Source organism: Cheilinus undulatus, linkage group 12 (assembly GCF_018320785.1).
Source record: "Cheilinus undulatus linkage group 12, ASM1832078v1, whole genome shotgun sequence".
NCBI lineage: Eukaryota > Metazoa > Chordata > Actinopteri > Labriformes > Labridae > Cheilinus > Cheilinus undulatus.
This window is the reverse complement of record NC_054876.1, coordinates 48,699,781-48,727,006: the sequence shown is the minus strand read 5'-3', so window position 1 is coordinate 48,727,006 and position 27,226 is coordinate 48,699,781. Positions and strand designations below refer to the sequence as shown.

The 27,226-nt window shown below is 44.1% G+C and overlaps 1 protein-coding gene across 3 annotated transcripts; it reads left to right on the top strand.

Annotated features, from left to right (window-relative positions):
- Positions 1-1,320: 1,320 nt before the first annotated feature.
- Positions 1,321-27,226, top strand: apbb3 (amyloid beta (A4) precursor protein-binding, family B, member 3). 3 transcript variants are annotated; one of them, XM_041801744.1, is made up of 13 exons: positions 1,321-1,611; positions 12,913-13,076; positions 13,252-13,310; positions 13,440-13,488; positions 16,110-16,259; positions 18,575-18,702; positions 21,105-21,110; positions 21,303-21,417; positions 23,112-23,190; positions 23,269-23,352; positions 23,735-23,850; positions 24,652-24,831; positions 25,064-27,226. In XM_041801744.1, exons 1-13 carry the CDS (start codon positions 1,563-1,565, stop codon positions 25,331-25,333), a joined length of 1,449 nt encoding a protein of 482 aa, XP_041657678.1. In that variant the 5' UTR covers positions 1,321-1,562; the 3' UTR covers positions 25,334-27,226. The 3 variants fall into 3 exon arrangements, with proteins under 3 accessions (XP_041657678.1, XP_041657679.1, XP_041657680.1); XM_041801745.1 differs by lacking the exon at positions 21,105-21,110; XM_041801746.1 differs by lacking the exon at positions 24,652-24,831.

The window sequence follows — 27,226 nt, the reverse complement described above, 5'->3', positions numbered from 1 at the left end:
AGTTGGTTTCCGGTATACAGAAGTACTCAATCCTGGTCAATATTATATGACGCTACAGTGTTTTCCATCCATTTATGTACAGAAAAAATCTGGGAAGTGTTTTTATTTGATTTTTCGGGATTTTTATAGCCGTTGTTTTTAGCTTAGCATGTATAGTGCAGTGAAAGGACACACCTGACAGCACCTTTCTGGCCGTTACGAGCCATAACGGCAAAACAAAAACAACAGTGACCTTATTACAACTTATATCGCTATAGTACATGTTAAAAAAGTAAAGATAAAAGGTAATGGCACTTTTTGTAACCGTCAGCCGCTCTGGTAAAAGTTCCACCGCTCTCCGCTATTATGAACTCTAACCCGCCGCTTTGCATTGTGGGTAACAGTAGGCGAAGCAGACTGGTCCGATGCATCCTGTGAAATTTTCCCAAATCAGTACGTCATCCGGGTATTTTTTGGCATACTTCAACTTTCGCATTTGTTCGCATACTGCGTACTGCATTTTGGGCAAATCAGTATGCATCATACTTACACCCTTATACGTGGCTTTTGATATTCATACGGACATCTGTTGCCAACACACCACAGGTTTTGATCGTCCATCTTCCTTGCGGTGGAGTCTCGCGAAATGAGATTTTACAAGAATTATGATGCTAATGCCCAAAACACCCTTCAACGGAAACACATTCAAAGCACAATTGTACTTAGTCGAAATTTTAGAAATATCACTTTTATTTTGCGAAAAACTGTAATGGAAACACAGCTAGAGAAACATCAACAATGTTTGTTTTTTAAATATATAAAATCATTTTGTTGCAAAACTCTAGGGTACTTTTAAAAATTTGAAATCATTAGTTATTGATTCTGGTCTCAGATTTTTCTTCAGTCTTCCATCTCTAATCTTTAGAAGATAATCAGCTTTCCTGTTCAGTCCATTCTCCTCTCATTCAGGTTGATTCTGATTGTCAAACTGACACCTTTCTGATTTTTCGTATGGAGATTTGAATGTAAAGGCTGAAGAAAAATCTGAGACCAGAATCTATAAGTCAGGATCTCAAAATGATAAAATGTGATCTTGAGTTTTGTAACAACAATGACTCCATACAATAAATGATTTCAAAGTTTTACATTCTGGTGTCATGACGATCCCAGTGGCTGAGATGTGAGTGTGCTTGAATGTGAAGGGCGAGCGAGGCAGAGAGGGAGGGAGGGAGTGATGACATCATCAGGGGGAGGAGAGAGAGGAGAGAGAGGGAGGGCGAGGAGGAGGAAAACAGCATCCTTCATCCCACAGAGAGGAGAGGGAGAGAGGACGAGCAAGAGCAAGGAGGGACAAACGACAGCACAGACAGAGGAGAGAGACGCCGGGACAGGAAATACAAATAAAAGAGAAGAAGAGGAAGACTGATGGTGTCGTCTGAGAGAGAGTCAGACGGAGGGACTAGAGACACCGACACTGAGGGAGAGAGAGAGGCGGCCAGGACAAGGCTTTAACATCAGTCAGCTGGGCCTGTGAGAGTGGAGGGCCATCAGCTGATTGGACGCAAACGTAGGAGGGTGGAGCCATGATGGGCAAGGATTACATGTTGGCCATCATCATCGTGAACTATGACGGTGAGACTCTCACACTCAGGGGCCAGCAGGGGACTGATCTAGGGCCATCAGGGGACTGATCTGGGGCTGCTATGGGACTGATCTTGGGCTGTTCGGGGACTTATCTGAGGCTGTTATGGGACTGTCAGGGGACTGATCTGGAGCCGTAACGGAACTAATCTGAGACTGTTATGGGACTGATCTGGGACTGTAAGGGACTGATCTGGGGCTGCTATTGGACTGATCTTGGGCTGTTCAGGGACTTATCTGGGACTGTTATGGGACTGTCAAGGGACTGATCTGGGGCTGTTAGGGTACTTATCTCTGACTGTAATGTGCCTGATCTTGGACTGTCAGGGAACTGGTCTGGGACTGTCAGGAGACTGATCTGTACTGTAAGGGGACTGATCTGGGACTGTAATGGGACTGATCTTGGACTATCAGGGAACTGGTCTGGGACTGTCAGGGGACTGATCTGGAGCCATAAGGGGACTGATCTGAAACTGTTAGGGGACTGATCTTTGCCTGCGAAGGGACTGATGTGGAGCTGTTGGGGGGCAGATCTAAGACTGTTATGGGGCTGATCTTGGCCTAACAGGGAACTGGTCTGGGACTGTCTAGGGACTGATGTGGGACTATTAGGAGACTTATCTGGAACTGTTAGAGGACTGATCTGGGACTTTCAGCGGGCTGATCTGGAGCCATTAGGAGCTGATCTGAGACCATCAGGGAACTGATCTGGGGCTGTTAGGGGACTTATCTGGAACTGTTTCAGGCCTGATCTTGGGTCATTGCCAGGGGTCTAAACTGAGACTGATCTTGGATTGTCAGGGGACTGATCTGGAGCCGTTAGGGGACCAATATAGGGATGCTCAGGGGACTGATCTGTGGCCGTTACAGGACTCGTCTTGGGCTGTCAGGGGACTGACTGGGGCCATTTGGAGACTAATCTGGAGCTGTTAGGGGACTTGTCAAGGGCTGTCAGGGGACTGACCTGGGGCCATTGGGAGGTGTCAGGTGACCTATCAATGGCCTTTTGGGACCTGACCTGTGGATGTCAGGGGATTGACCTGGGGGCCATTAGGGGACAAATCTGGGACTGTTAGAGGAATGATCTGGGGCCAAGAGGGGACTGATCTGAGGAAGTCAGGTGACTGATCAAGGGTTGTTAGGGGAGGGATCTGGGGCTGTTTGGTGAATGATCAAGCGCCATTAGGGGACAAATCTGGATGGTTATTGGTGTATGGGGCCTGTACTCTCTGTGTCTGTAGCCAATGATTACGGGGCCTGTCCTATCTGTGCCTTTGGTTTTTGGCATCTGGGACCAATCCCTTTTGTGTCTGTGGTTGTTGGCATTTGGGGCCTGTCCTCTGTGTCTTAAGTTGATAGTATTTGGAGCCCGTCCCCTGTATGTCTGTGGTTATTGAATACGGGACCTGTCCCATTTGTCTCTGTAATTGTTGGCGTTTGGGGCCCGTTCCCTCTGTGTCAGTGGTCCTTGGCATTTGGATCTCTCCCCTTTCTGTCAGTGGTTTTTGATACTTGGGACCCATCCTCTCTGTGACTGTGGTCCTTGGCATTTGGGGCCCATCTCCTCTGTGTCTAAAGTTGTCAGTATTTGGGACCCATCCCCTGTATGTCTGTGGTTATTGAATATGGGGTCTGTCCCCTTTGTGTCTGATGTTTTTGGTGTTTGGGGCCTGTCCCCTTTGTGTCTGATGTTTTTGGCGTTTGGGGCCTGTCCCCTTTGTGTCTGATGTTTTTGGCGTTTGGGGCCTGTCCCCTTTGTGTCTGATGTTTTTGGCGTTTGGGGCCTGTCCCCTTTGTGTCTGATGTTTTTGGCATTTGGGGCCTGTCCCCTTTGTGTCTGATGTTTTTGGCATTTGGGGCCTGTCCCCTTTGTGTCTGATGTTTTTGGCGCTTTGGGCCTGTCCCCTTTGTGTCCGATGTTTTTGGCGTTTGGGCCTGTCCCCTTTGTGTCCGATGTTTTTGGCGTTTGGGCCTGTCCCCTTTGTGTCGGATGGTTTTGGCGTTTGGGGCCTGTCCCCTTTGTGTCCGATGTTTTAGGGGTTTGGGGCCTGTCCCCTTTGTGTCTGATGTTTTTGGTGTTTGGAGCCTGTCTCCTTTGTGTCTGATGTTTTTGGCGTTTGGGCCTGTCCCCTTTGTGTCTAATGTTTTTGGCGTTTTGGCCTGTCCCCTTTGTGTCTGATGTTTTTGGCGTTTGGGGCCTGTCCCCTTTGTGTCTGATGTTTTTGGTGTTTGGGGCCTGTCCCCTTTGTGTCTGATGTTTTTGGCGTTTGGGCCGGTCCCCTTTGTGTCTGATGTTTTTGGTGTTTGGGTTCCGTCCCCTGTATGTCTGTGGTTATTGAATACGGGACCTGTCCCATCTGTCTCTGTAGTTGTTGGCGTTTGGGGCCCATTCTCTCTGTGTCAGTGGTCCTTGGCATTTGGGTCTCTCCCCTTTGTGTCAGTGGTTTTTGATATTTGGGACCCATCCTCTCTGTGACTGATGTTTTTGGTATTTGGGGCCCATCTCCTCTGTGTCTAAAGTTGTCAGTATTTGGGACCCATCCCCTGTATGTCTGTGGTTATTGAATATGGGGTCTGTCCCCTTTGTGTCTGATGTTTTTGGCGTTTGGGCCTGTCCCCTTTGTGTTCAATGCTTTTTGGCGTTTGGGGCCTGTCCCCCTTTGTGTTCAATGTTTTTGCTGTTTGGGGCCTGTCCCCTTTGTGTCTGATGTTTTTGGCGTTTGGGGCCTGTCCCCATTTGTGTCTGATGTTTTTGGCATTTGGGGCCTGTCCCCTTTGTGTCTGATGTTTTTGGCGCTTTTGGCCTGTCCCCTTTGTGTCCGATGTTTTTGGCGTTTGGGCCTGTCCCCTTCCTTTGTGTCTGATGTTTTTGGCGTTTGGGGCCTGTCCCCTTTGTGTCTGATGTTATTGTTGTTTGGGGCCTGTCCCCTTTGTGTCTGATGTTTTTGGTGTTTGGAGCCTGTCTCCTTTGTGTCTGATGTTTTTGGCGTTTGGGCCTGTCCCCTTTGTGTCTAATGTTTTTGGTGTTTGGAGCCTGTCCCCTTTGTGTCTGATGTTTTTGGCGCTTTGGGCCTGTCCCCTTCGTGTCTGATGTTTTTGGGGTTGGGGGCCTGTCCCCTTTGTGTTGGATGTTTTTGGCATTTGGGGCCTGTCCCCTTGGTGTCCGATGTTTTTGGCGTTTGGGGCCTGTCCCCCTTTGTGTTCAATGTTTTTTGGCGTTTGGGGCCTGTCCCCCTTTGTGTTCAATGTTTTTGGTGTTTGGGGCCTGTCCTCTTTGTGTCTGATATTTTTGGCGTTTGGGGCCTGTCCACTTTGTGTTGGATGTTTTTGGGGTTGGGGGCCTGTCCCCTTTGGGTCTGATGTTTTTGGCGTTTGGGGCCTGTCCCCTTTGTGTCTGATGTTTTTGGCGTTTGGGGCCTGTCCACTTTGTGTTGGATGTTTTTGGGGTTGGGGGCGTGTCCCCTTTGGGTCTGATGTTTTTGGCATTTGGGGCCTGTCCCCTTTGTGTCTGATGTTTTTGTTGTTTGGGGCCTGTCCCCTTTGTGTCTGATGTTTTTGGCATTTGGGGCCTGTCCCCTTTGTGTCTGATGTTTTTGGCGTTTTGGGCCTGTCCCCTTTGTGTCTGATGTTTTTGGCGTTTGGGGCCTGTCCCCTTTGTGTCTGATGTTTTTGGCGTTTTGGGCCTGTCCCCTTTGTGTCCGATGTTTTTGGCGTTTTGGGCCTGTCCCCTTTGTGTCTGATGTTTTTGGTGTTTGGGGCCTGTCCCCTTTGTGTCTGATGTTTTTGGTGTTTGGGGCCTGTCCCCTTTGTGTCTGATGTTTTTGGCGTTTTGGGCCTGTCCCCTTTGTGTCCGATGTTTTTGGCGTTTTGGGCCTGTCCCCTTTGTGTCCGATGTTTTTGGCGTTTGGGGCCTGTCCCCTTTGTGTCTGATGTTTTTGGTGTTTGGGGCCTGTCCCCTTTGTGTCTGATGTTTTTGGTGTTTGGGGCCTGTCCCCTTTGTGTCTGATGTTTTTGGCGTTTTGGGCCTGTCCCCTTTGTGTCTGATGTTATTGTTGTTTGGGGCCTGTCCCCTTTGTGTCTGATGTTTTTGGTGTTTGGGGCCTGTCCCCTTTGTGTCTGATGTTTTTGGTGTTTGGGGCCTGTCCCCTTTGTGTCTGATGTTTTTGGTGTTTGGGGCCTGTCCCCTTTGTGTCTGATGTTTTTGGCGTTTTGGGCCTGTCCCCTTTGTGTCTGATGTTTTTGGCATTTTGGGCCTGTCCCCTTTGTGTCTGATGTTTTTGGTGTTTGGGGCCTGTCCCCTTTGTGTCTGATGTTTTTGGTGTTTGGGGCCTGTCCCCTTTGTGTCTGATGTTTTTGGTGTTTGGGGCCTGTCCCCTTCCTTTGGCCTTTGGTAAATTTGTCACTGCTATGATCAGAGCGTGACCCAGACACCATGACCTACTGCTCACAGGGATCTTTAGACCCCTCCTATTTACAGTCAGGGGTCATTGATTATTTGTGTGTTCAAACAGGGTTGTGTTTACTGTGTTGACAATAATATGATTTTAACAATATAATAATAGTGTGCTTTTTAGCTTACCCAGACTAAAAATTCTCTTTTCAATGGCTGACACAGGATGTTTGAGGGGTAAGGGTAAAAATAATAAGCGGGGGGGGGGGCTGCTGTATGTGGAGGACACCAGCATGGAAAGTGGAAACATAGTTCTCATAGTAACATAATTCAGAGGAACACAGGGCACGTTGTTGTTTTTCTCCACAATCAGACTTGAATTTAAGGGCACTTAGCAACGTTTGTCCATTTATAGGACACCAAAGAGGGCACTTTATGAAGTTTTGGACTCTGAGCGGGCCAGTGTAATTTTTCCACACTGAACTCATCCACACTGTACTCTAGTCACAAACTTTAATGTCTGTTTATTTAGTATTGTTCCGTCAGGTCTTGTTTTAAATTAATATCACACTTAAATCAATGATTATCAAACATAGAGTCAAACTGGTGGTGGATTTTGTAGCTGGCCCTTTAAGGATACAGTTAATACTAATGTGGTCCAGGTTGAAACTGGGTTCCCTGTTCAGTCTAGTACTGCTGCTCAAAGTGAATTTAACGGTTAATTCAAGAAGAAAACGGTTTCTATTGGCATCAAACATGCATCATCATGCTAGGCATAACTTAGAATATTATCTACTTCATTCTAGGATGAACATGCTTGATTTGTGATGACCCTCAACAGTACTACATTACCCACAATCCTCAGTGTCTAGATTTGGACCCTAACTGATAGTTCTTCTAAATCCACCGATTCAGCGTTCTAATTTGAATGAAGGACTCTGAGGGGTCACATGGCCTGTAAGTGTTGTCTGTCCGGATTTGAACTCTGCTCTAACGTGTGGTAGTAGAAAAATCCGGGTGGCAGCAGTGACTAATGGACCTCAGGCACAGCTCTCTGACCCTCTGATTGGTCCTTGGATGTCCTCCATCAGTCACATGACCTCGCTCTGAAACAAGGTCAGCATGGACGTCACTTAGATAGAAGAACAGGAGGACGGCGTGTGAGGTCAGAACACACAGAGAGGGAGAGGCGGCGATGAGTCAGCAGTTAGACAGTGTGACACTGACCTCTGATCATGGTTTATTTTTGTTTTAATCTTTTTTGCTCTGTCAGCGTTTTATTCTGGTTCAACATGACGACGCAGAGGAGAGGGAGGGAAGATGAACGAGCGGGGTCAGCTTTAAGAACATCATTTATCCAGCTTTATTTTATATTTTAATTTTGAATATGATATAAAGGGAATGAGAGACACTGGAGAGAGTCATACTTATATTAGAGAGTTTTTTCCTTCTGTCTCACAGGATGAACTCGGGGCAGAATCAGACAACGTACATTTAGCCAGACTTTGACCTCATTGTGTCACGGCTGCCCATCGTCAAACGTCAGGTCCAGGACTGTCAAATGCTCCTGTAGGGTGACAAAATCAAAGATGAGTCAATCTGCTATGGCAAAAATAATAATCACATTAATAATCAGTTATTTTGATTGAAAACAAGCAATTGATTAAATAAGTGAAAAATTAGGAAATATCTTTAGATATTATGAATAAAATATAGATAATTTTCTCAACATCACAGACAGCAAATTTGTGGCCCACATTCAGAGGTGAATTTTGGCCAAGACCAGGCCCACGTGTACTAAAGCTCAACCATTACAAAGCCAGACCTCTACGAAGCCTAAACCAGCTAATATCTAGGCTGAGTGCTGCACTTACAGGAGTGATCCTGAAGAGAAACCCCTCCAATATTGAAGGTACAGCAAAATGTATGTGGTTATGACTATGCCCTCATATGTACTGCCATGTCACATTTGCCAATTACATACCAGACACGGTGCAAGAACCAGTTCTATAATCTGAGCCAGTGTATGGAGTTATTATTTACTGAAGAACACATTTGAGAGCATGACTGGATGGAATGTTTTAACAGCTCTTAAAGGATCATGTAATCAAATGACAGGATGGAATGTTTTATAACTTTTAAAGGATGACAGGATCAAAGGCAAGGATGTAATTTTTTTTATAAACTTTAAAGGATGACATCATAAAAGCAGTAATGGAATGAGCCATAAGCTTTAAAGGATGATGTCACCACAGCCAAGGGTGGAATGGCTTACAGCTTTTAAAGGATGACATCAACAAAAGCAAGGATGGAATGTTTTCTTAGCTTTAAAGGATGGTGTCATCGGGGGCAAGGACGGAACATTTTAGAAAATTTAAAGAATGACGACCTGAAAGGCAAGAATGGAAATTTTTTATAAGCTTTGAATCATGACAACATCAAAGGCAAGGGCAGAATGATTTTTTAGGCATAAAGGATTACGTCATCAAAGGCACAGATAGAATGTTTTAGAAACTTTAAAGAATATCAAGGATGGACTGTTGGTGAAGCTGGGAATGATGGGAGCTTTTTCCCTCCATATTTTGCCAAATAATTGGCTATATTCTGCAACTTTTGATGAAGTGGTTGGAATCTCTGGAACCTAGAATTGTAAATATCAAACTTTTATAATATTTAATATTCAGGAAACAGGTAGAGGATGGACCTATCACGTTAGCTCTGCCTGTTGTTGCTTTGCTGTTCTCCAGGAAACTTTTGCTTTCTATCACACACACACGGTAAAAATCTGAGAGCCAAAAACTTAATTAAACTTTAGCAGTAATTATTTAAAATATTTATATAACTATCATTCAAATAGTTGAATGATTAGCCTTCTTTTTAAAGCCAAAATGAAGTCTGAGGGAGGTACTGAGGTGGAGTTTTAGGGCTTTTGTCCTCATGATGTGAACTCGGTCCATCAGAAAATTCAGTGGTGTACTTTTTAGTAAATACACCTCATGGGGAGCAGTTTTTACTGAACAGTCCTCAACTCAAAACAAAAAGTAGGCAGAAGAGCTGAGCAGAGCGTCTGGTTTCTACCCAACCTGGAAATGTCTAGTGGGGTCACAACACTCAGGGGTAGGGGGTTAGAATAATGGTGGTCACTCAGAGTAAGCAGGACAAATGTGAATGACATACAGCAACAGAATGGCAGCTTCCTGTAACAGCTCATGCTTAATTATCGAAGAGTCTTAGACATGACAGCCACCATAACTAGACACGTCCTGTCACCACTATTAGAACTGAAGATTAAAAAAAACCTTTGTATATAACGTAGAGTAGTCATTTTTCAGTGATAAACCTCTATCTACCGATTCTCTCCCTCTGATTATAACTGGATTTATTTTTTCTCTTTGTGATAAAGTACAGACACAGAGAAGAAGTCATTTTAGATAAATAACCTCTGACTGATCTCTCAGAGTTATTTTGCCCTGACGCTGCATCATCATGTCTCTGGTGTTCAGTAAAACATGGGGCTGTTTTAGTAAGCAGAGGTCAAACTGTTGTACAGGAAGAGATGAAAGAGGAGAAGGAAGTGAAGAGCATCTGAATTATTAATAAATCAGCAGAGACACAAAACGCTGAATCAGCTGATTGAGAGACGATATGACTGGAAGAGGTCAGGGGAGGGGAGCTGTGATCAATACAGTTGACCGACACAGATATATACAGTTTATAGTGCAGTCAGCGCTCACGCTTCAACACAACTTTACAACTAACAGCATGTTCACCAGAAGACTGCAGCCTTAGTGCTCACTGGAGGGATGGCTACAGGAACACCAAGGCTGGTTTCACATCAGGGACCTGGATCTGAGTAGACTTGACCTCAAAGTCTGGTTCATTTAGTCAGTGTGAACACAAGCGTACAACACCCTGGCTCTGTGCCCATCCCGTCCATATCCGTGCAGGACTGGCCCACTTCATACTTTGAGCTGAAGGTTCTGTAGATGTGGAAGTAGCAAGAGAACACCTCAAAAATGATAAAAACAGCCACAGTAACAGGATGGACTTCATTGTCCACACAGAGAAGAAACTACTGTTGACCTGGGGGGGTTGTTTCTGCTTTCGTCTTCTAGGTGGATTTATGAATCAAATACAATACTTCATCTCTATCAGTATTAAAACACAGATATACAAACAATCTTTCCTTTATGTTGACTGTCCTGTGTTGGCAACTTTAGGAAAAGCTGCCACTTATGACCTTCTTCCTGGCAAAAATGTAGGGAAAAAGACCCCAGCTTCACCAGCATTCTGTCCTCTGCCTTTGGCAATGTCTTCCATTAAAGCTTTAGACATTAAGTATTATAAAACATTCTGCCCTCTAATTTGATGATGTCATAAAATAACGCTTATAAAACACTGTCCTCTACCTTTGATGATGTCATCCATGAACACTTATAGAACATTCTATCCTCTGCCTTTGATGATGTCTTCCATTAATGCTTATAAAACATTCCGTTCTCTACCTTTGTTTAAAGGTGCAGTGTGTAAAATTGGGACTATCAACATCTAACAGTCAATTCTGGAGTGTGATGCTCATTTCTCTGGTGATAACTGTGGGAACCAGTGACGTTTAAAAATCAATACATGCTTAACTGTTATTTGGTTCCTTCTATGGTGCCATAGAAACAGGCAAAATGCAAAAATCCAAGATGGCAGCGTCCTTGGAGGGGACCCTCCCTATGTATGAATAAAAGGCGTATTCTGGGTTAATTTAAAATATAAATTTAAAAAATGTGTTATCAGATGTCAACACTAATTTAGATCAATCTACTTATAAATGTTATGTTTCATTTTAACCAAGCTTGTTTTGCTAAATGCTAATAGGCTAAATATAACACACTGCACCTTTAAGTCATCCATTAAAGCTTATAAACATTCCGTCCTCTGCCTTTGATGATGTAACCCAATAAAGCCTATAAAACACTCCGTTCTCTACCTTTGATGATGTCATCGAATTAACACTTATCAAACATTCAGTCCTCTGCCCTTGAAGATGCCATCCATTAACACACTTTTTAAACATTCCATCCTTCAAACTAACTATATTCATCTCTCTTTCTACTGTATCAGACTGTGTACTTACATAAATGTCTTCAGGCACAGAAGGATGTTACTGATGTGAACTCAGACCAGTGGGGGAAAAAGGGGAGCAATCATGTTCATGCTCGGTTTAAACAATCAGTCCTAATGTGGAAATGCTCCTAAGAACACAGGAGAGAGCAGTTTAAGAACACGTCATAAAGGCACAGTTTATATTTCTTAGGAACTGAAGAGCAAATGTAAGAAAAATCTAGATATATTTTTGAATTAGGTCTAATGTCAGCTCTCAGACAAATGATGACAATGTGTCTGCCATAGTATCACAGGGGTATCATAAGGTTTGACTTCTACTAGAATCATATCAGAGTTTGTATTTCTTGCGTGCTGACATTCTGCCAATAATTACATCAGACACGTTCATTTTTTTGGTGGCATGATGGGCAGGACTTTTGAAGTTGAATCAGAGTGAAGGAGCATCTGAGATGTTTGACTGTAAATGATGAAAGCGGGTGAAAGTGAGAGCTCCAGAAATATCTGACACGTGAAGTGTGGATGTTTGACGGGTCGGCTGGGCGCCGAGCAGACACGGCAGGATGAGACAGTGTGTGTGAGCTTTGGTGTAAAAAATCAAAGGGTGATTATGTCTGTATGAAAAGTCAAAACGTTAAAACAGCACAGAAAATATAACCGCTTCTGTCTGATATTTGGTCCCAGTCTTGTTCCAGGAAAAGAGGCTGTTGGAAAAGAGCTGTCGAGGCCACGAAAACCAAACTGGTGGGTCCAGAACAGAAGAACTGACTAGACAATAAACCTTGTGGGGTACTGGTTTGATTGGAATCACAGCTGTGGGCTAACACTGGCCTGCATGCAGAAAGCAAAGATGGAATGTTTATAAACTTTAAAGGATGACATCATCAAAGGTAGATGGTAGAAATGTTTTATAAACTTTAAAGGATGACATCATCAAAGGTAGATGGTAGAAATGTTTTATAAACTTTAAAGGATGACATCATCAAAGGTAGATGGTAGAAATGTTTTATAAACTTTAAAGGATGACATCATCAAAGGTAGACAGTGGAATGTTTATAAACTTTTAAGGATGACATCATCAAAGGTAGACAGTGGAATGTTTATAAACTTTTAAGGATGACATCATCAAAGGTAGACAGTGGAATGTTTATAAACTTTAAAGGATGACATTATCAAAGGCAGAGGGGGGAATCTTTTATAAACTTTAAAGGATGACATCATCAAAGGTAGACAGTGGAATGTTTATAAACTTTTAAGGATGACATCATCAAAGGTAGACAGTGGAATGTTTATAAACTTTAAAGGATGACATTATCAAAGGCAGAGGGGGGAATCTTTTAAAAACTTTAAAGGATGACATCAGCAAAGGTACAGGATGGAATGTTTCATAAACTGTAAATTATGATATCATCAAAGGTAGAGAACGGAATATTTTATAAACATAAAGGCTGGGTGCTGACTCCAGTTTTAGAGACTTTGTCCTTTGTATTTGTTTTGTTTTTTGTTATTTCTAAGACATAAAAGGTCACACTGGTACAAAATGAAGAGCTGTTCAGAAGCTAAGAGGTCAGCTCTTATTACTGAGCCCTTATGTTTCTGTAGAGCTAGAGTTTCTTGTCTTTCCTATGTTACTAGCAGAATCCCTCATATGAAAAAGATGACGGGGCAGTCTCTAATGAGTGCCAGTACATCTGATACCACCTGTATCCGTCTGAGCTATCAGATATCCAATAATGACGGTAATCCAGCTGTTTCTCCATGACTCAGATGACTCCTTTATATGTTTGCAGACAACATCTGGACTGATCAGAACCTGCTGCTGGACCCTGACCTCCCCTCTGGCTGGAGAACCATCAAGGACTCAACAGGAACTTATTACTGGCACGTTCCCACTGGCGCCACCCAGTGGCAGCACCCCCGCCTCAGCATGACACCACAGCTGCTTCACACGCAGGTAAGACCATGATCAACCATCCCAGTAAGACCAGTTAGATTTAACTGGTTAGATCAATCAGACAAGCTAGATCAAACCCGTAAGACCAGTTAACCAGGAGACTGGACTAGTACAACCAGATTAGATTTTTGTAGTAGACTATGACTTCTTCTTCTGTGGTGTTTATGTGTTCCAGCAGGAAGAGGCTGAGCAGCAGAGCTCTAACACAGAGACAGATGGAGCTCCTGAGGCCAGGTAACACACTCACAGATTCTTACACACACACACACACACACACCCACACCCCCACACACACCCACACCCCACACACGCACACACATATATGCCATCTGGTATGTTTATATTCTTCTGTTTTCCCCTCAGGTCGTCTTGGCATGAAGATTATCTCACCAACCATGATCCAGATGCCAAGGTGACACTGCAACAACAAAAACAAAAACAAAAACAACAAACATCAGTTTTAGCAGGGACACCACCTACATTAACATTTAAACATCAACAACAACAACAATAAAAACAACAACAAGAGTCCAACATTCTATCACACACACATAATCTCAGTCCACTTCCAAGCCCCATAATTCCACCTCAGTTCCCCCAACAGACTTTATTTTGGCTTTAAAAAGTAGACACATTATTGAGCTATTTATGCTTGATTCTTTTTTCTTTTTTATTTTTTTTTTTTTTTTTTTTTTTTGCTATTTTCCACAGATTTTTAATGGTAACTGTTAGAGTCTGGTGTTGATTTTTGGCTCTCAGACTTTGACCATGGGTGCAATTGTCTCCTGTAGAACTGCACAGCAACAATGGGCAGAGTCAACATGATTGGTCCATCTTCTACCTGTTTCCCATTGGCTGGTTTATCAGAGCAGAAATACTTTAAGAGCTCAGAGAACGTTTCTTAAGCTGCAGAGAAAACTCAGAGTCTGTTTGTTAAACAAGCAGAATCACACTGAATGAGAGGAGGATGTGGTCACCAACTAAAGATTAGAAATTATTTAGAGCCCAAACAGAGAAAATCCAAGAAAAGGAGGCAGTTTAGAGCACAAAGGAGATTTGAATGGAAAGACTGAAGAAAAATCTGAGACCAGAATCAGTAAGTCATGATCTGAGAATGTAAAATTTGCTCTATAAATGAGGCCTGGGCTGCTGCTGTTCAAAAAAGCATCATATGTACACAGCCGCCATCTTGGAGAGGTATAGCCATAACTTACAATATATTGCCAAAAGTATTCGCTCATGGCGTACCAGTCATCAAGTGGTTAAGGCGCGCGCCATGTACGCAGGCGACCCGGGTTCGAATCCGGCCCGTGTCACTGTTTCCTGCATGTCTCTCCCCTGTTTCCGACTCTATCCACTGTCCTATCTAAAAAAGGCAAAAAGGCCAAAAATAAGTCTTTAAAAAAAAAAAAAATATTTGCTCACCTGGCTTGACTCGCATATGAACATCCCATTCTTAATCCATAGGGTTTAATATGACGTTGGTCCACCCTTTGCAGCTATAACAGCTTTAACTCTTCTGGGAAGGCTTTCCACAAGGTTTAGGAGTGTGTTTATGGGAATTTTTGATCATTCTTCCGGAAGCGCATTTGTGAGGTCACACACTGATGTTGGACGAGAAGGCCTGGCTCTCAGTCTCTGCTCTAATTCATCTCAAAGGTGTTCTATCGGGTTGAGGTCAGGACTCTGTGCAGGCCAGTCAACTTGGTCCCCACCAAACTCTCTCCTCCATGTCTTTATGGACCTTGCTTTGTGCACTGGTGCACAGTCATGTTGGAACAGGAAGGGGCCATCCCCAAACTGTTCCCACAAAGTTGGGAGCATGGAATTGTCCCAAATCTCTTGGTATGCTGAAGCATTCAGAGTTCCTTTCACTGGAACTAAGGGGCCAAGCCCAGCTCCTGAAATCAAGCCCACCCCATAATCCCCCTCCACCAAACTTTACACTTGGCACAATGCAGTCAGACATGTACCGTTCTCCTGGCTACCGCCAAACCCAGACTCATCCATCAGATTGCCAGATGGAGAAGTGCGATTCGTCACTCCAGAGAATGCGTCTCCACTGCTCTAGAGTCCCGTGGCGGCGTGCTTTACACCACTGCATCCGACTACCGCTTTGCATTGCACTTGGTGAGGTATGGCTTGGATGCAGCTGCTTGGCCATGGAAACCCATTCCATGAAGCTCTCTACCACTGTTCTTGAGCTAATCTGAAGGCCACATGAAGTTTGGAGGTCTGTAGCCACTGACTCTGCAGACAATAGGCGCTCCGTCATTTTACGTGGCCTACCACTTGGTGGCTGAGTTGCTGTCGTTCCCAATGGCTTCCACTTTGTTATAATACCACTGACAGTTGACTGTGGTATATTTAGGAGGGCTTGTTGCACAGGTGGCATCCTATCACAGTACCACGCTGGAATTCACTGAGCTCCTCAGAGCGAGCCATTCTTTCACAAATGTTTGTAGAAACAGTCTGCTTGATTTTATACACCTGCGGCCATGGAAGAGACTGGAACACCTGATTACAATTATTTGGATGAGTGAGTGAATACTTTTGGCAATATAGTGTATTATGAATTTAATTCTTCGCTCTTAACTCATGGAAATATTAATAGATTTAAAATAGGGATGTACCACTATTGTCAGCATAATATTGGTGTCGCAGATATGAACATTCCTGTCAGCATGTACAGCCCAAAGGTCTACCTTGATATCAGCAGTATGAGCCCGAACATTTAGAATAAAGTCCTAAACATTAAAAAAAACTACCAGACTGTTGCGTTTGGACATAAAGTGCTCTAAGTTTCTGGTATCTGTGGATGTAGACTTGGTGATGTCAGAGGAAGTAAACCATGACATCATAAGGAGACAGCCTGCTCGCCGTATTATTGTGCTGATTTAATCTGGGTGTGTCACACTTTAATCATAATACTGATTTAATCTGGTCTAATCTCTCTCTCTCTCTCTCTCTCTCTGTCCTCGATTTATTTCGACTCACTGACCCGTTAATCCCGTCTGGCTCCCTCTCTCTCAGTGTTTCGCCGTGCGCTCTCTGGGCTGGTTGGAGGTCGAAGAGGAGGATCTGTCTCCCGGTCGCAGCAGCCTGGCGGTCAGCAACGTCATCCAGCAGCTGTCTCACTGCAACAGCCCCGAACAGCGGGAACGGCCGGGAGCATGGGGGGAGGTGAGACACCAGTTTAGGATTTACCTTTATGTCAGGGTCCGGGAACAAATATCACAGTCAACAACTACATAAACACGCCCCGTTTACTCTGACCTACGTAAAAAGAAAAACGTAGGTCAGAGCTCTAAACCCAAGAAAACCAAAGAACAGAACACTGACGATGCAACATTCTTTGTTCACAACACCTTTACCAGGAGGTGTCCTACCTCAGAAACCTTTTTTTTTTCTTTCTGTTTCTCATTTTTTTTTCTTCCACTTTTGTGTTCAGACAACAACAAAAAAAGAAATAAACATTGGTATTATTAACATTGACCCCTCTGGCATTTTTGCATACTCAGACCCCCCAACAGTCCCAGTTGTCCCTGGATGGAGCCAGCTATTGGGTCAGTTGATTCTACCCTATGTGGGGATGGATGGCCACTTGTCTGGCAATGCTCCTCAAACCCTCTCCTAGTGAAAGAGGCCATGCCCGCCCCTTCATAGCCCACCAAGCTGCCGAGGCTAGACGACCATGTGCTGCTTCCAAACTGCAGTCCCTGGTGACATGGTGCCCCCCCCCAGCTTGTAGTTAGGTACCTGGTTGAAAGGACTGGTGTATGATTCCTGTCCCATTCCAGTCCAACAAAAATAATCCTGTTCCGTTGCAGTCCCAGCCAGAGTACTTTAGGGGCCTAAACACAGCCTGGCCTGGGATTACTAACGTATCACACTCAGGTGCTGGGCCCAGGTCTGGGGAGAAGAAACCCCCTGTTACCACACACTCATGTCACCTTAGAGTGATAGTTTGAGACCCCACAATATATTTGGTGCAGTAACAAGGCAATCTGATGTAAGATTTCAAAATTATAGCCTTCTCAAATATGCCATATTCATTGTATTCATTCATTCAACTGCCTAACTTTAAAATAAGATAGTAATTAAGACTAGAAAAGCACTCAGAGAGCGCAGACCTCTGCCATTAGCCCTATCTCCCAATAGTAAAGAATCCTTTAAAAACATTCCTGGATCAAAACAGTGATTTGGGTCAATCCCAAAATCCAGTTCATTACTCCCTCCCCGGTGGGGTGGAGACACAGTGAGGTAAAGCCTTGGCTTTGCTACGTGTGGACTGTCATGGCGGAAGCACCCACGGTCTCACTGGATGTCTGGAAGTCATGGCAGAGGGTGAATATTCCTCTATTCCTCCCAGCATTGTGAGTATTCTCGCTACAATTCGCTGTCTTCTCTCTGTTACGCTCCAACTCGTCTCCTCGATTGGGCGTGTCTTTCAAACTCTATAAACTCCAAAAACAGACACCAAAAACATGCTGCTGGGATTGAAGTTACTCATGTCTGCCATCTCCTGGTGTAAAGTAGTAACAGCGCAGATCTCCGCCATTAGCCCTATCTCCCAAAAGTATAGAATCCTTTAAAAAATTCCTGGATCCAGATAGTGATCCGGATCAGTCCCAAAATCTAATCAGTTCTTCCTTATGCCATTTCTAATATTTGCTGAAAATTTCATGAAAATACATCCATGACTTTTTGAGCTATGCTGCTAACAAACGAACAAAACCACCCGATCACATAACCTCCTTGGTGGAGGTAAAACTAAATGCCCAACTTTAAATTGAAATATTTAAGAAATCCCCTGTTACCACACACTCATTCCATCTTATAGTGATAGTTGAGAACCCCACAACATATCTGGTGCAGCAACAAGGCAATCTGATGTAAGATTTCAAAGGAAACGCCTTCTCAAATATGCCATATTCATGAAATATGAATGAAATATAAATGAAATAATTAAGGAAATAACTGCCCAACTTTAAACTGAGGTGGTCTCTGGCATGATTTAAGTACATTTAAGTAGACTCTGGCAGGAGATGTGAACCCAGCCATGCCATGATACGGGACAGACCAGTCAGCTACATGACGACATCCTAACAACAAAAATCTTCACCATTTCTGCAGTCTCGCCAAACTTTTCTAAATAATATCATCAGAATCTGATCCACAATGGTCTGACGTAGCTCATGTAGCACCATAGAAACAAGCTACATTTCCTATACATTTCCCCCTCTGTTCCAGACTGACTGAGTAGACTCGGTCAGAATTATGTGAAAGCAGAGAAAGAAGATGGGGGACAATAACGCACCCTGAAAGGTCTAACATTCTGTTCTGCTTCCATTTTTAATTTGGCTCACATGTCAAAGTGAAAAGCACCAATCTAGTAAACTTTTCTGCTTCACAAACTCTGGTTCTATGAGTTCAGAACGTTAAGAAAGACCGAGGTTAAAGGACGGATCACCAACATCGCCCCTCTCTGGTTTTAGGGTCGTGAGATGATGCTTGTCCTGAAGAAAGACACTCTGACGTTACTGGACCCTTTAGACCACACCCCTCTGCACTGTCAACCAATCATCAACATCCGTGTGTGGGGGGTGGGCTGCAACAACGGCAGGTGAGCCAATCAGAAAGCAGCAGCGACAAAGGAAATTGTTTATAAAACCAGATGACTATAAATGTGACATGAATTTACTGTAAAACTTCAGTTAAAATCCCAGACTATTTTAATAAAGAGCCTTCATGAGGGACAGGCTTTAATATCAGACACACATTTTTTATTGTTCCCTGCTGTTCGACAAATAAATTCTGATCTGGTGCCACTTTTTAAAACAGATTTTCTCCTACATTGTGTGAGATTCATCCATGAAACAGAAATGTTGGTTTACAGTCTGTCTCTACACGGCTTAGATGGATTAAGAGAGCCGGACTATGAAAGCTCTGATTTTTCAACATTGAAAATCAAGCTGTGACACTTCTGTCCCTCAGGTCGGCTTTTACAGTGTCTATACGAAGTATTGACCCCTTTAGATGTTTTACCCTTTTATTGATTTTATTAATCAATCACGGCCAATATAATTTGTGTTTTTTATTAAAAAATGACAAAAAAAAACCTTTTCAATGTCAAAGTGTAAAACAGATTTCCACAAAGATTTCAGTTAAATAAAGATCTGTCATGTAGAAAAGTGACTGTTTTAATATTCCCTCCTTTAAAGTGACTGACCTTATTCAACAGAGGTCCAGACAGTTGGTGCTAGTACTCTCCCAGTTAGTGAAATGAGGATCACCTGAGGCCAGTGAATGTGTCCCAGTGATTGTAGTATAAAGACACCTGTGTCTGGAAGGTCCAGTCAGTTTATCAGTATTCGTGGCTACCATTACACCATGAAGACAAAAGAACACTCAGAAGAAAGGTTATTGAAAAGTCTAAGTCAGGGGATGGAGACACCAACATTTCCAAGGCTCTGAACATCCCCCAGAGTTCAGTTAAATCCATCATGAAGAAATGAAGGAATATGTCACATGATAAATCTGCCTAGATCAGACCGTCCTCACAAACTGAGTGGGCGTGCAAGAAGGAGACTAGTGAGAGAGGACACCAAGACACCTATGACTACTCTGAAGGAGATCCAAGCTTCAGCGGCTGAGATGGAGAGACTCTGCAGACAACAACTGTTGGCCGGGTTCTTCACCAGTCAGAGCTTTATGGGAGAGTGGCAAAGAGAAAGACACTGTTGAAGAAAACTCAGATTCAATCTGGACTAGAGTTCACCAGAAGGACTGAGGGAGACTCCATGGTCAAGAGGAAGAAAGTTCTTTGGTCTGATGGGACCAGAATGGAGCTTTTTGACCATCAGACAAGACGCCAAACACTGACATCACCACAAACACACCATCCCCACTGTGGAGCATGGTGGTGGCAACATCATGCTGTGGGGATGCTTCTTAGTCAGCATCATGCTGTGGGGATGCTTCTCAGCAGCATCATGCTGTGGGGGTGCTTCTCAGCAGATTCCCAGGCCTCAATCCAATAAAGGATTAGTGGCTGGACTTGTAAAGGGATGTTCACGCCTAATCCCTGTACAACCTGACAGAGCTTGAGCAGTTTATCAAAGAAGAATGGAGTTAAATTCCAGAGCTCAGATGTTTGAGCCTGACTGAGACTGTAATGTAACTTCAGCTTCTTTGCCTGTCTCTTTCCTCGGCACCCCCCACGGTGGCTTTTCTGTTGAGCCTGCCGGGGTGTCGACCCTCTTGGGGACATGTATAGAGAAACACAGACATGGGGGGGGGCGATGGGGCAAGGAAGGAGTCGACTTTACTGCATATATAAATACAAAGCAACAAAGGGTGACTGGGCCAGTTCCTGATTAGGTGTGAAACATGGGGCCCACCACTGAATCAAAAGGTCCTTTTGTATTTTAAATTGTGATGTCCAGACCACCTGGAAACAAAGCCTGGTCTTGGTGAAGGTCCCCACAATAGATGGAGGGGGCAGGAAGTATATCTTAGGGGTGTTTCCTTCTGTATAAAATGCTTAAGCCTCCCCATGTTCGGGCTCTTCTCGCTCTCGCTCTCTCTCTCTCAGAAGTCTAATATTTCATTCCTCATCGGCAACAGAAAAATTTCCATAACAAGACCTATCCACACAGACTTAGAGCTGTGACTGCAGCCAAAGCTGACTACTAAATACCGACTAAGGAGGGAATATATACACTACAGATTTTTTAAAATTGACATTACTTTGTAGAGTTGTACATGAAGTATATTAGGATGGGCTTTTGTCAGAAGTTTTACAGTAAATGTAGCTCAAGGAAGCTATGCTAACAGCTCCCTCTGCTAAAGCTGGCTACAAACAAGTAAGGCACTGCCTCATCTGTATCCACGGTAACGCTGCAGTGTCTCAGAAGTTTGAGCATGCTCAGATGTTAGCCCACCTTTCAGTTTGCTGACATGTTTCTCACTAACACTCTCTCTGTTTCTTTAACACGCCCACCCCACCCCCCCTCACATGGGCAGGGACAGGTAAACTCTCTACCTTTACCTCTAACATCCACAGACATGCACGCTCGCGCTCACGCCCACGCTCGCGCTCACGCCCGCACCCCCGCTCACGCTCACGCCTTCATAAGACCATGCATGCTCACAGCTCCACCATGCTGACCGCCGATCACTGATCAATAATCCATCATGATCTATCAATGTCTGTCTGTGTAGGGACTTTGCCTTTGTGGCGGGCGATAAGGACAGCTGCGTGCTGAAGTGTCATGTGTTTCGCTGCAACGCTCCAGCCAAAGCCATCGCCAAGGCGCTGCACGAGATGTGCTCCAAGGTCAGGCTCAACATCAGCTGTGTGATATCATCTGTTATTTTACCTGTTTCTAGAATCTAAATCTGTTGGTGTGTTTGTTGGCATGTTGGCGTGTTTCTGTTGTGTTGTTGGTGTGTTGCTGGCATGGTTTTGGTGTGTTGTTGGTGTGTTTGTTGGCATGATGTTGGCGTGTTGTGTTCTTGGTGTGTTGTTGGTGTGTTGTTGGTGTGTTGCTGGCATGATGTTGGAGTGTTTTTGGTGTGTTGTTGGCGTGTTGTTGGCGTGTTTGTTGGTGTGTTGTTTGTGTGTTTGTTGGTGTGTTGTTGGTGTGTTGTTGGTGTGTTGCTGGCATGATGTTGGCGTGTTGTTGGTGTGTTTGTTGTTGTGTTGTTGGTGTGTTGTTGGCGTGTTGTTGGCGTGTTGTTGGTGTGTTTATTGGTGTGTTGCTGGCATGATGTTGGCGTGTTGTTGGCATGATGTTGGCTGTGTTGTTGGTGTGTTTGTTGGTGTGTTGTTGGTGTGTTTGTTGGCATTATGTTGGCGTGTTGTTGTTGTGTTGCTGACATGATGTTGGCGTGTTGTGTGTTTGTTGGTGTGTTGTTGGTGTGTTTGTTGGCATTATGTTGGCATGTTGTTGGTGTGTTGTTGGCATGATGTTGGCATGTTGTTGATATGTTGCTGGCATGATGTTGGCATGTTGTTGGCATGATGTTGGTGTGTTGTTGGTGTGTTGTGTTGTTGGCATGTTGTTGGCGTGTTGTTGGTGTGTTGTTGGTGTGTTGCTGGCATGTTGTTGGTGTGTTGTTGGCATGTTGTTGGCATGTTGTTGGCGTGTATTTGGCATGTTGTTGGCTTGTTGTTGGTGTGTTGATGGTGTGGTGTTGATGTGTTTGTTGATATGATGGTGCCGTGTTTCTGCTGTGTTGTTGGTACGTTGTTGGCGTGTTGTTTGCGTGTATTTGGCATGTTGTCGTCATGTTGGTGTGTTTCTGCTGTGTTGTTGGCATGTTGCTGGTGGTTTTTTGGTGTGTTGTTGGCATGTTGTGTGTGTGTGTTTTCGGCATGTTGTTGGCCTTGTTTTTTGGCATTTTGTTGGTGTGTTGCCTGTATGTTATTGGTATGTTGCTGGCATGTTTTTGGTGTGTTGTTGGCGTGTTGTTTGCGTGTATTTGGCATGTTGTCATCATGTTGGTGTGTTTCTGCTGTGTTGTTGGCATGTTGCTGGTGGTTTTTTGGTGTGTTGTTGGCATGTTGTGTGTGTGTGTTTTCGGCGTGTTGTTGGCCTGTTTTTTGGCATTTTGTTGGTGTGTTGCCTGTATGTTATTGGCATGTTGCTGGCATGTTTTTGGTGTGTTGTTGGAGTGTTGTTGGTGTGTTTTTGTTATGTTGTGGGTGTGTTGTCTGCGTGTTGTTTGCGTGTTTCTGCTGTGTTTTTCCTGTGTTGTTGGTGTGTTTATTATGTCTTCGTGGTTTGTTGTTGGCTTGTTTGTGCTGAGTTGTGTGTTGTTGGCATGCTTCTGCTGTGTTGTTGGCATGGTGTTGGTGTGTTGTTGCTGTGTTTGTTGCGTGTTGTTGGCATGTCTTTGACGGGTTTGTGCTGTGTTGTTGATGTGTTTCTGCTATGTTTTTTGTGTGTTTTTCCCTGTGTTCCTTGTGTGTTGTTGGTGTTTTGTTGGTGTGTATCTGGTGTGTTGCTGGTGTGTATGCGTCTGCAGATGATGTCAGAGAAGACAACTAGGCCGTCTCGCTCTCTGACAATGGAGAGTATCTCACCTGAAGACTTGCCCAGACAAGGTAACTCACTATCCTGCTCTATCCTCGACTGCTGCTCTCTGATTGGTCCTTTGCTGACTCCTCCTGTCCGTATTTCAGTGGAGTTCCTAGAGGCTGTCCGGCAGCAGGTGCAGAAGTTTGAGGTCCAGTACATCGGGAATCTTCCCGTGTCCAGAGCCATGGGTGAGAATGCACCTGATACACCTGAATGCATCATCTAGCCATGTGACCATCGTAAACACACTGAGGATCTGATTCACTAAAGAACTGTTACAGCTGTGCAACTTTCAAATGAGACAGAACGATGCTGTCTAATCAACAAATAGACACGTAGAGTTAAAGTCTGCACTAACTGTGCTGCAGAGCAACCAGCTTCTCCATGCTCCATTGCTGTTTTGATGTAAATAAATTTATCATGCAACCTTCTAGGGAACAATCTTCTCCTCTCTTAGCCTCTTTTATACAGCAGCCTTTTCGTGTGTAACAGATGATGAACAGATGTGACCTGTGGTCTGAACAGGGTCTTTAAAGCCAGATACATGTGTGTAAATGTACCTGTGTTTAGGTATGGAGGTGTTGAACAGAGCCATTGAGAGCATCATGAACTCTACAGACAGAGACGAGTGGGAGCCGATCGTCATCCATGTCACTGACAACATCCTATCTCTTTGGCGGGGGGAGGTATGCCGTCATCTCTAATCTCACCTCTTTATTTCAGGCCTAGTTGATATGTAGGCAGGTATTTTTGAAAACTGAGTTTTTTCTATGTGTTTTGTCCTCCAAAACAGCATTTTAGGTCCCTGAAAACACCCCTTTAAACAAAATCTGAAGCAGTCGGCAACCCCCTTTATCAAAGTTGGCAACTTTGGCCTGTTATTTGGTAAAAATGGAGGGAAAAAGCCATTACATCCCCAGCTTTGGACCCCAGCTACTGATGACATCATCCCTTAGGATTTATAAAACATTCCATCTTTGACTTTGAAGGTCACGTCATCCTTTAGAGTTTGTAACACATTCTGTTCTCTACCTTTGACGATATCATCCTTCAATAGAAGATCCTGTATAGCCTTTGATGATTATGGTGTCATCCTTTAGAGCTTATAAACATTCCGTTCCTGCCTTTGAAGATGATGTCATCCTTTGGAGGTTATAAACATTCCATTCTTGACTTTGATGATTATGGTGTCATCCTTTAGAGCTTATAAACATTCCATTCATGCCTTTGAAGATGACGTCATCCTTTAGAGTTTATAAACATTCTGTCTTTGCCTTTGAAGATAATTTCGGAGGTCATTGCACCCTCATACAACACTTCCAGAACACAAACCTTTCCCCCAGTGTTGGATCAGACCTGGTTCAGGTTTATGAGACAAGTGTGAAAATTAAATGGTCACTGCTGGGGAATGTCCCTTTTCAATAACCTCCACCTCCATGCTGACTAGGCCTCAAACTGAGTCTCTGCTCTCTGATTGGCCCTAACAGGAGGGGGAAGAGCCTTTCTGGGAATGTCAGGTGCGTTTCCTCACCTTCCTGGGTGTTGGCCACGACAGCCACACCTTCGCTGTGATCGTGGATGGCGGTACGCAGCGGTTCGAGTGTCATGTGTTCTGGTGTGAGCCGGATGCAGGGATCCTGTCCGAGGCGGTGCAGGCAGCATGCATGGTGAGAACCAGAACCAGAACCAGAGGTGGAGCCACAGAGATGTCCTGATCACCAAAACAACAAACAGACATCACATTTACATCACATTACATCATATTAAACTGACATGACATTCCATTATATTCAGTAAGATTACATCATTGTCCAGAGATCATCTGCATGGTAAATGTCTCTTATTTGAACCCAGACAGACTGTTGCTGGTCACTGATGTTATCACTTTCTGTGTCCCAGGTTCAGTACCAGAAATGTCTGGTGGCTCAGACTCCTCCTCCCAGGAGCAAGTCTTGGCGTGGGACCCCATCGAAGGTCAAACGGGCCAACTCCATGGACGGCGCCGCCTTCCCTCCACTTACATCACATTACCACAGCAGCAGTAGCGGGAGCGGCAGCTCCATGATGGTGCCGAGGATCACCAAAGGCATCGGCAGCAGTGGCAACGTGAGGAAGGGGATGATGGCTTTCTTCGAAACGTTCCGGAACAAACAGGCAGCCACCTCCTAATGATGGGGGTGGGGCCAGCGGAGACACGTGTCAGGAGGGACTGCCCATCCTCTGGGACTCTGACCTGCAAGCAGTGATGAGGATGGCGTCTCAGGACCGACACGTCACTCTGGTGGTCCTCTTCCTACCGCCTTCACTTCACCAGCGACGCCCTGAGAACACCGCCGCTGCCGGGACACCTGTGGTTAGCTTAGCATCAGAGAGCTAGCTACCTGACTGCTGGTAAAACATGAACAGAGCCTGGACAGGAAGTGATGGAGCGGACTGATCAGCTGATCCACAGAGGATCAGTTCACCTGAAAAAACACAAAACGACAACCTGGATGCCAGGTGCTTATCCTCTTTCACTCAGGAGAGTAAATATCAAAAATATCACAAGAGAAACGATGACTATTAACAGACAGATGATAAACATTTATTTTACCATGACGACTGGAGTCTGATTGGTCCTCAAACTTTACCCTGAATGTTTGAAACAAGGGGCAAATGTAGAACTAATGTAGAGCTAATGTTGAACTACTGTTGGGCTAATGTAGAGCTAATGTAGAGCTAATGTTGGGCTAATGTTGAGCTAATGTTGAGCTAATGTTGGGATAATGTTGAGCTAATGTTGAGCTAATGTCAAGCTAATGTTGAAATATTGTTGGGCTAATGTTGAGCTAATGTTGAAATACTGTTGAGCTAATGTTGGGCTAATGTGACGCTAATGTTGGGATAATGTTGAGCTAACATAGAGCTAATGTCAAGCTAATGTTGAAATACTGTTGGGCTAATGTTGAGCTAATGTTGGGATAATGTTGAGCTAATGTAGAGCTAATGTCAAGCTAATGTAGAGTTAACAGTCAGCTACTATTTTGCTTACATTAAGCTATCACTGGGCTACTGCTGAGCTAACACTGAGCTACCTTAGAGCTAACATTGATCTACAGCACTGTGAAAAAGTGTTGCCTCCTTCCTGATTTCTTATTTTTGTCCCACTTAAACGCTTCAGATAATCAAACTAATGTTAATATTAGACAGAGATAACCTGAGTGAATACTAAAGGCAGTTTTTAAATGATTATCTATTTATTAGGGGTAAATCACTGAAACCTACCTGGCCCCATGTGGACAAGGTCATCACCCCCTAAACCTAAGAACTGTTCCATTATGGCAGCAACAACTGAAGCAAGCATTTGTGATAACTGCCAGTGAGTCTTTCACATCACTGTGGAGGAATGTTGTCCCACTCTTCTTTGAAGAATTGTTTTAATTCAGCCATTCATAAACTTTGATGACATCAACTTTCTAAAGTCTATTAAAGGTTCTAAAGGAGGACATCATCAAAGTCAAAGGACGAAACGTTTGTGTAACTGGGTTTCCCTCACTTCCCACCAGTTCCACCCACTTTTTTTGGAGGGAAAAAGAACCAACATCCACAGCTTCACAAACATTCTGTCCTCTGCCTTTGATTATGATGTAATCTAGGCTTAAATACATTCTACCCATACCTTTGAAGGTGTTTAGATGTTAGAGTTGTCGTTGCACCTGGAGTCATTGTGGTTGGCGGGCCACTCCTGGGAAGGTTCACCCTGTTCACAGTTTTCTCCATTTGTGGATAATGGTTGTCACCATGGTTGACTGGAGCCCCAAAGCCTTAGAAATGTCTTTGTAACGCAGTGCTACTCAACCCAGCTCAACTAAAGAGCTAAATTGTTGAAAAATATATTTGCAAGAGCCACAATCTTAGTGGTGAAAAGTGGCAATTACAATAAGATAAAAGGTGGCTAAAGTGGTCAAAAAGCGGCAAACACTTGGAGAAAAACGACGAGAAAGGGCAAGACATGGCAAAAATGGGCGGGAAGTGACCAAAAAATAAGTTAAAGGTGGCAAAAAATGGCAAATATCAGAAAAA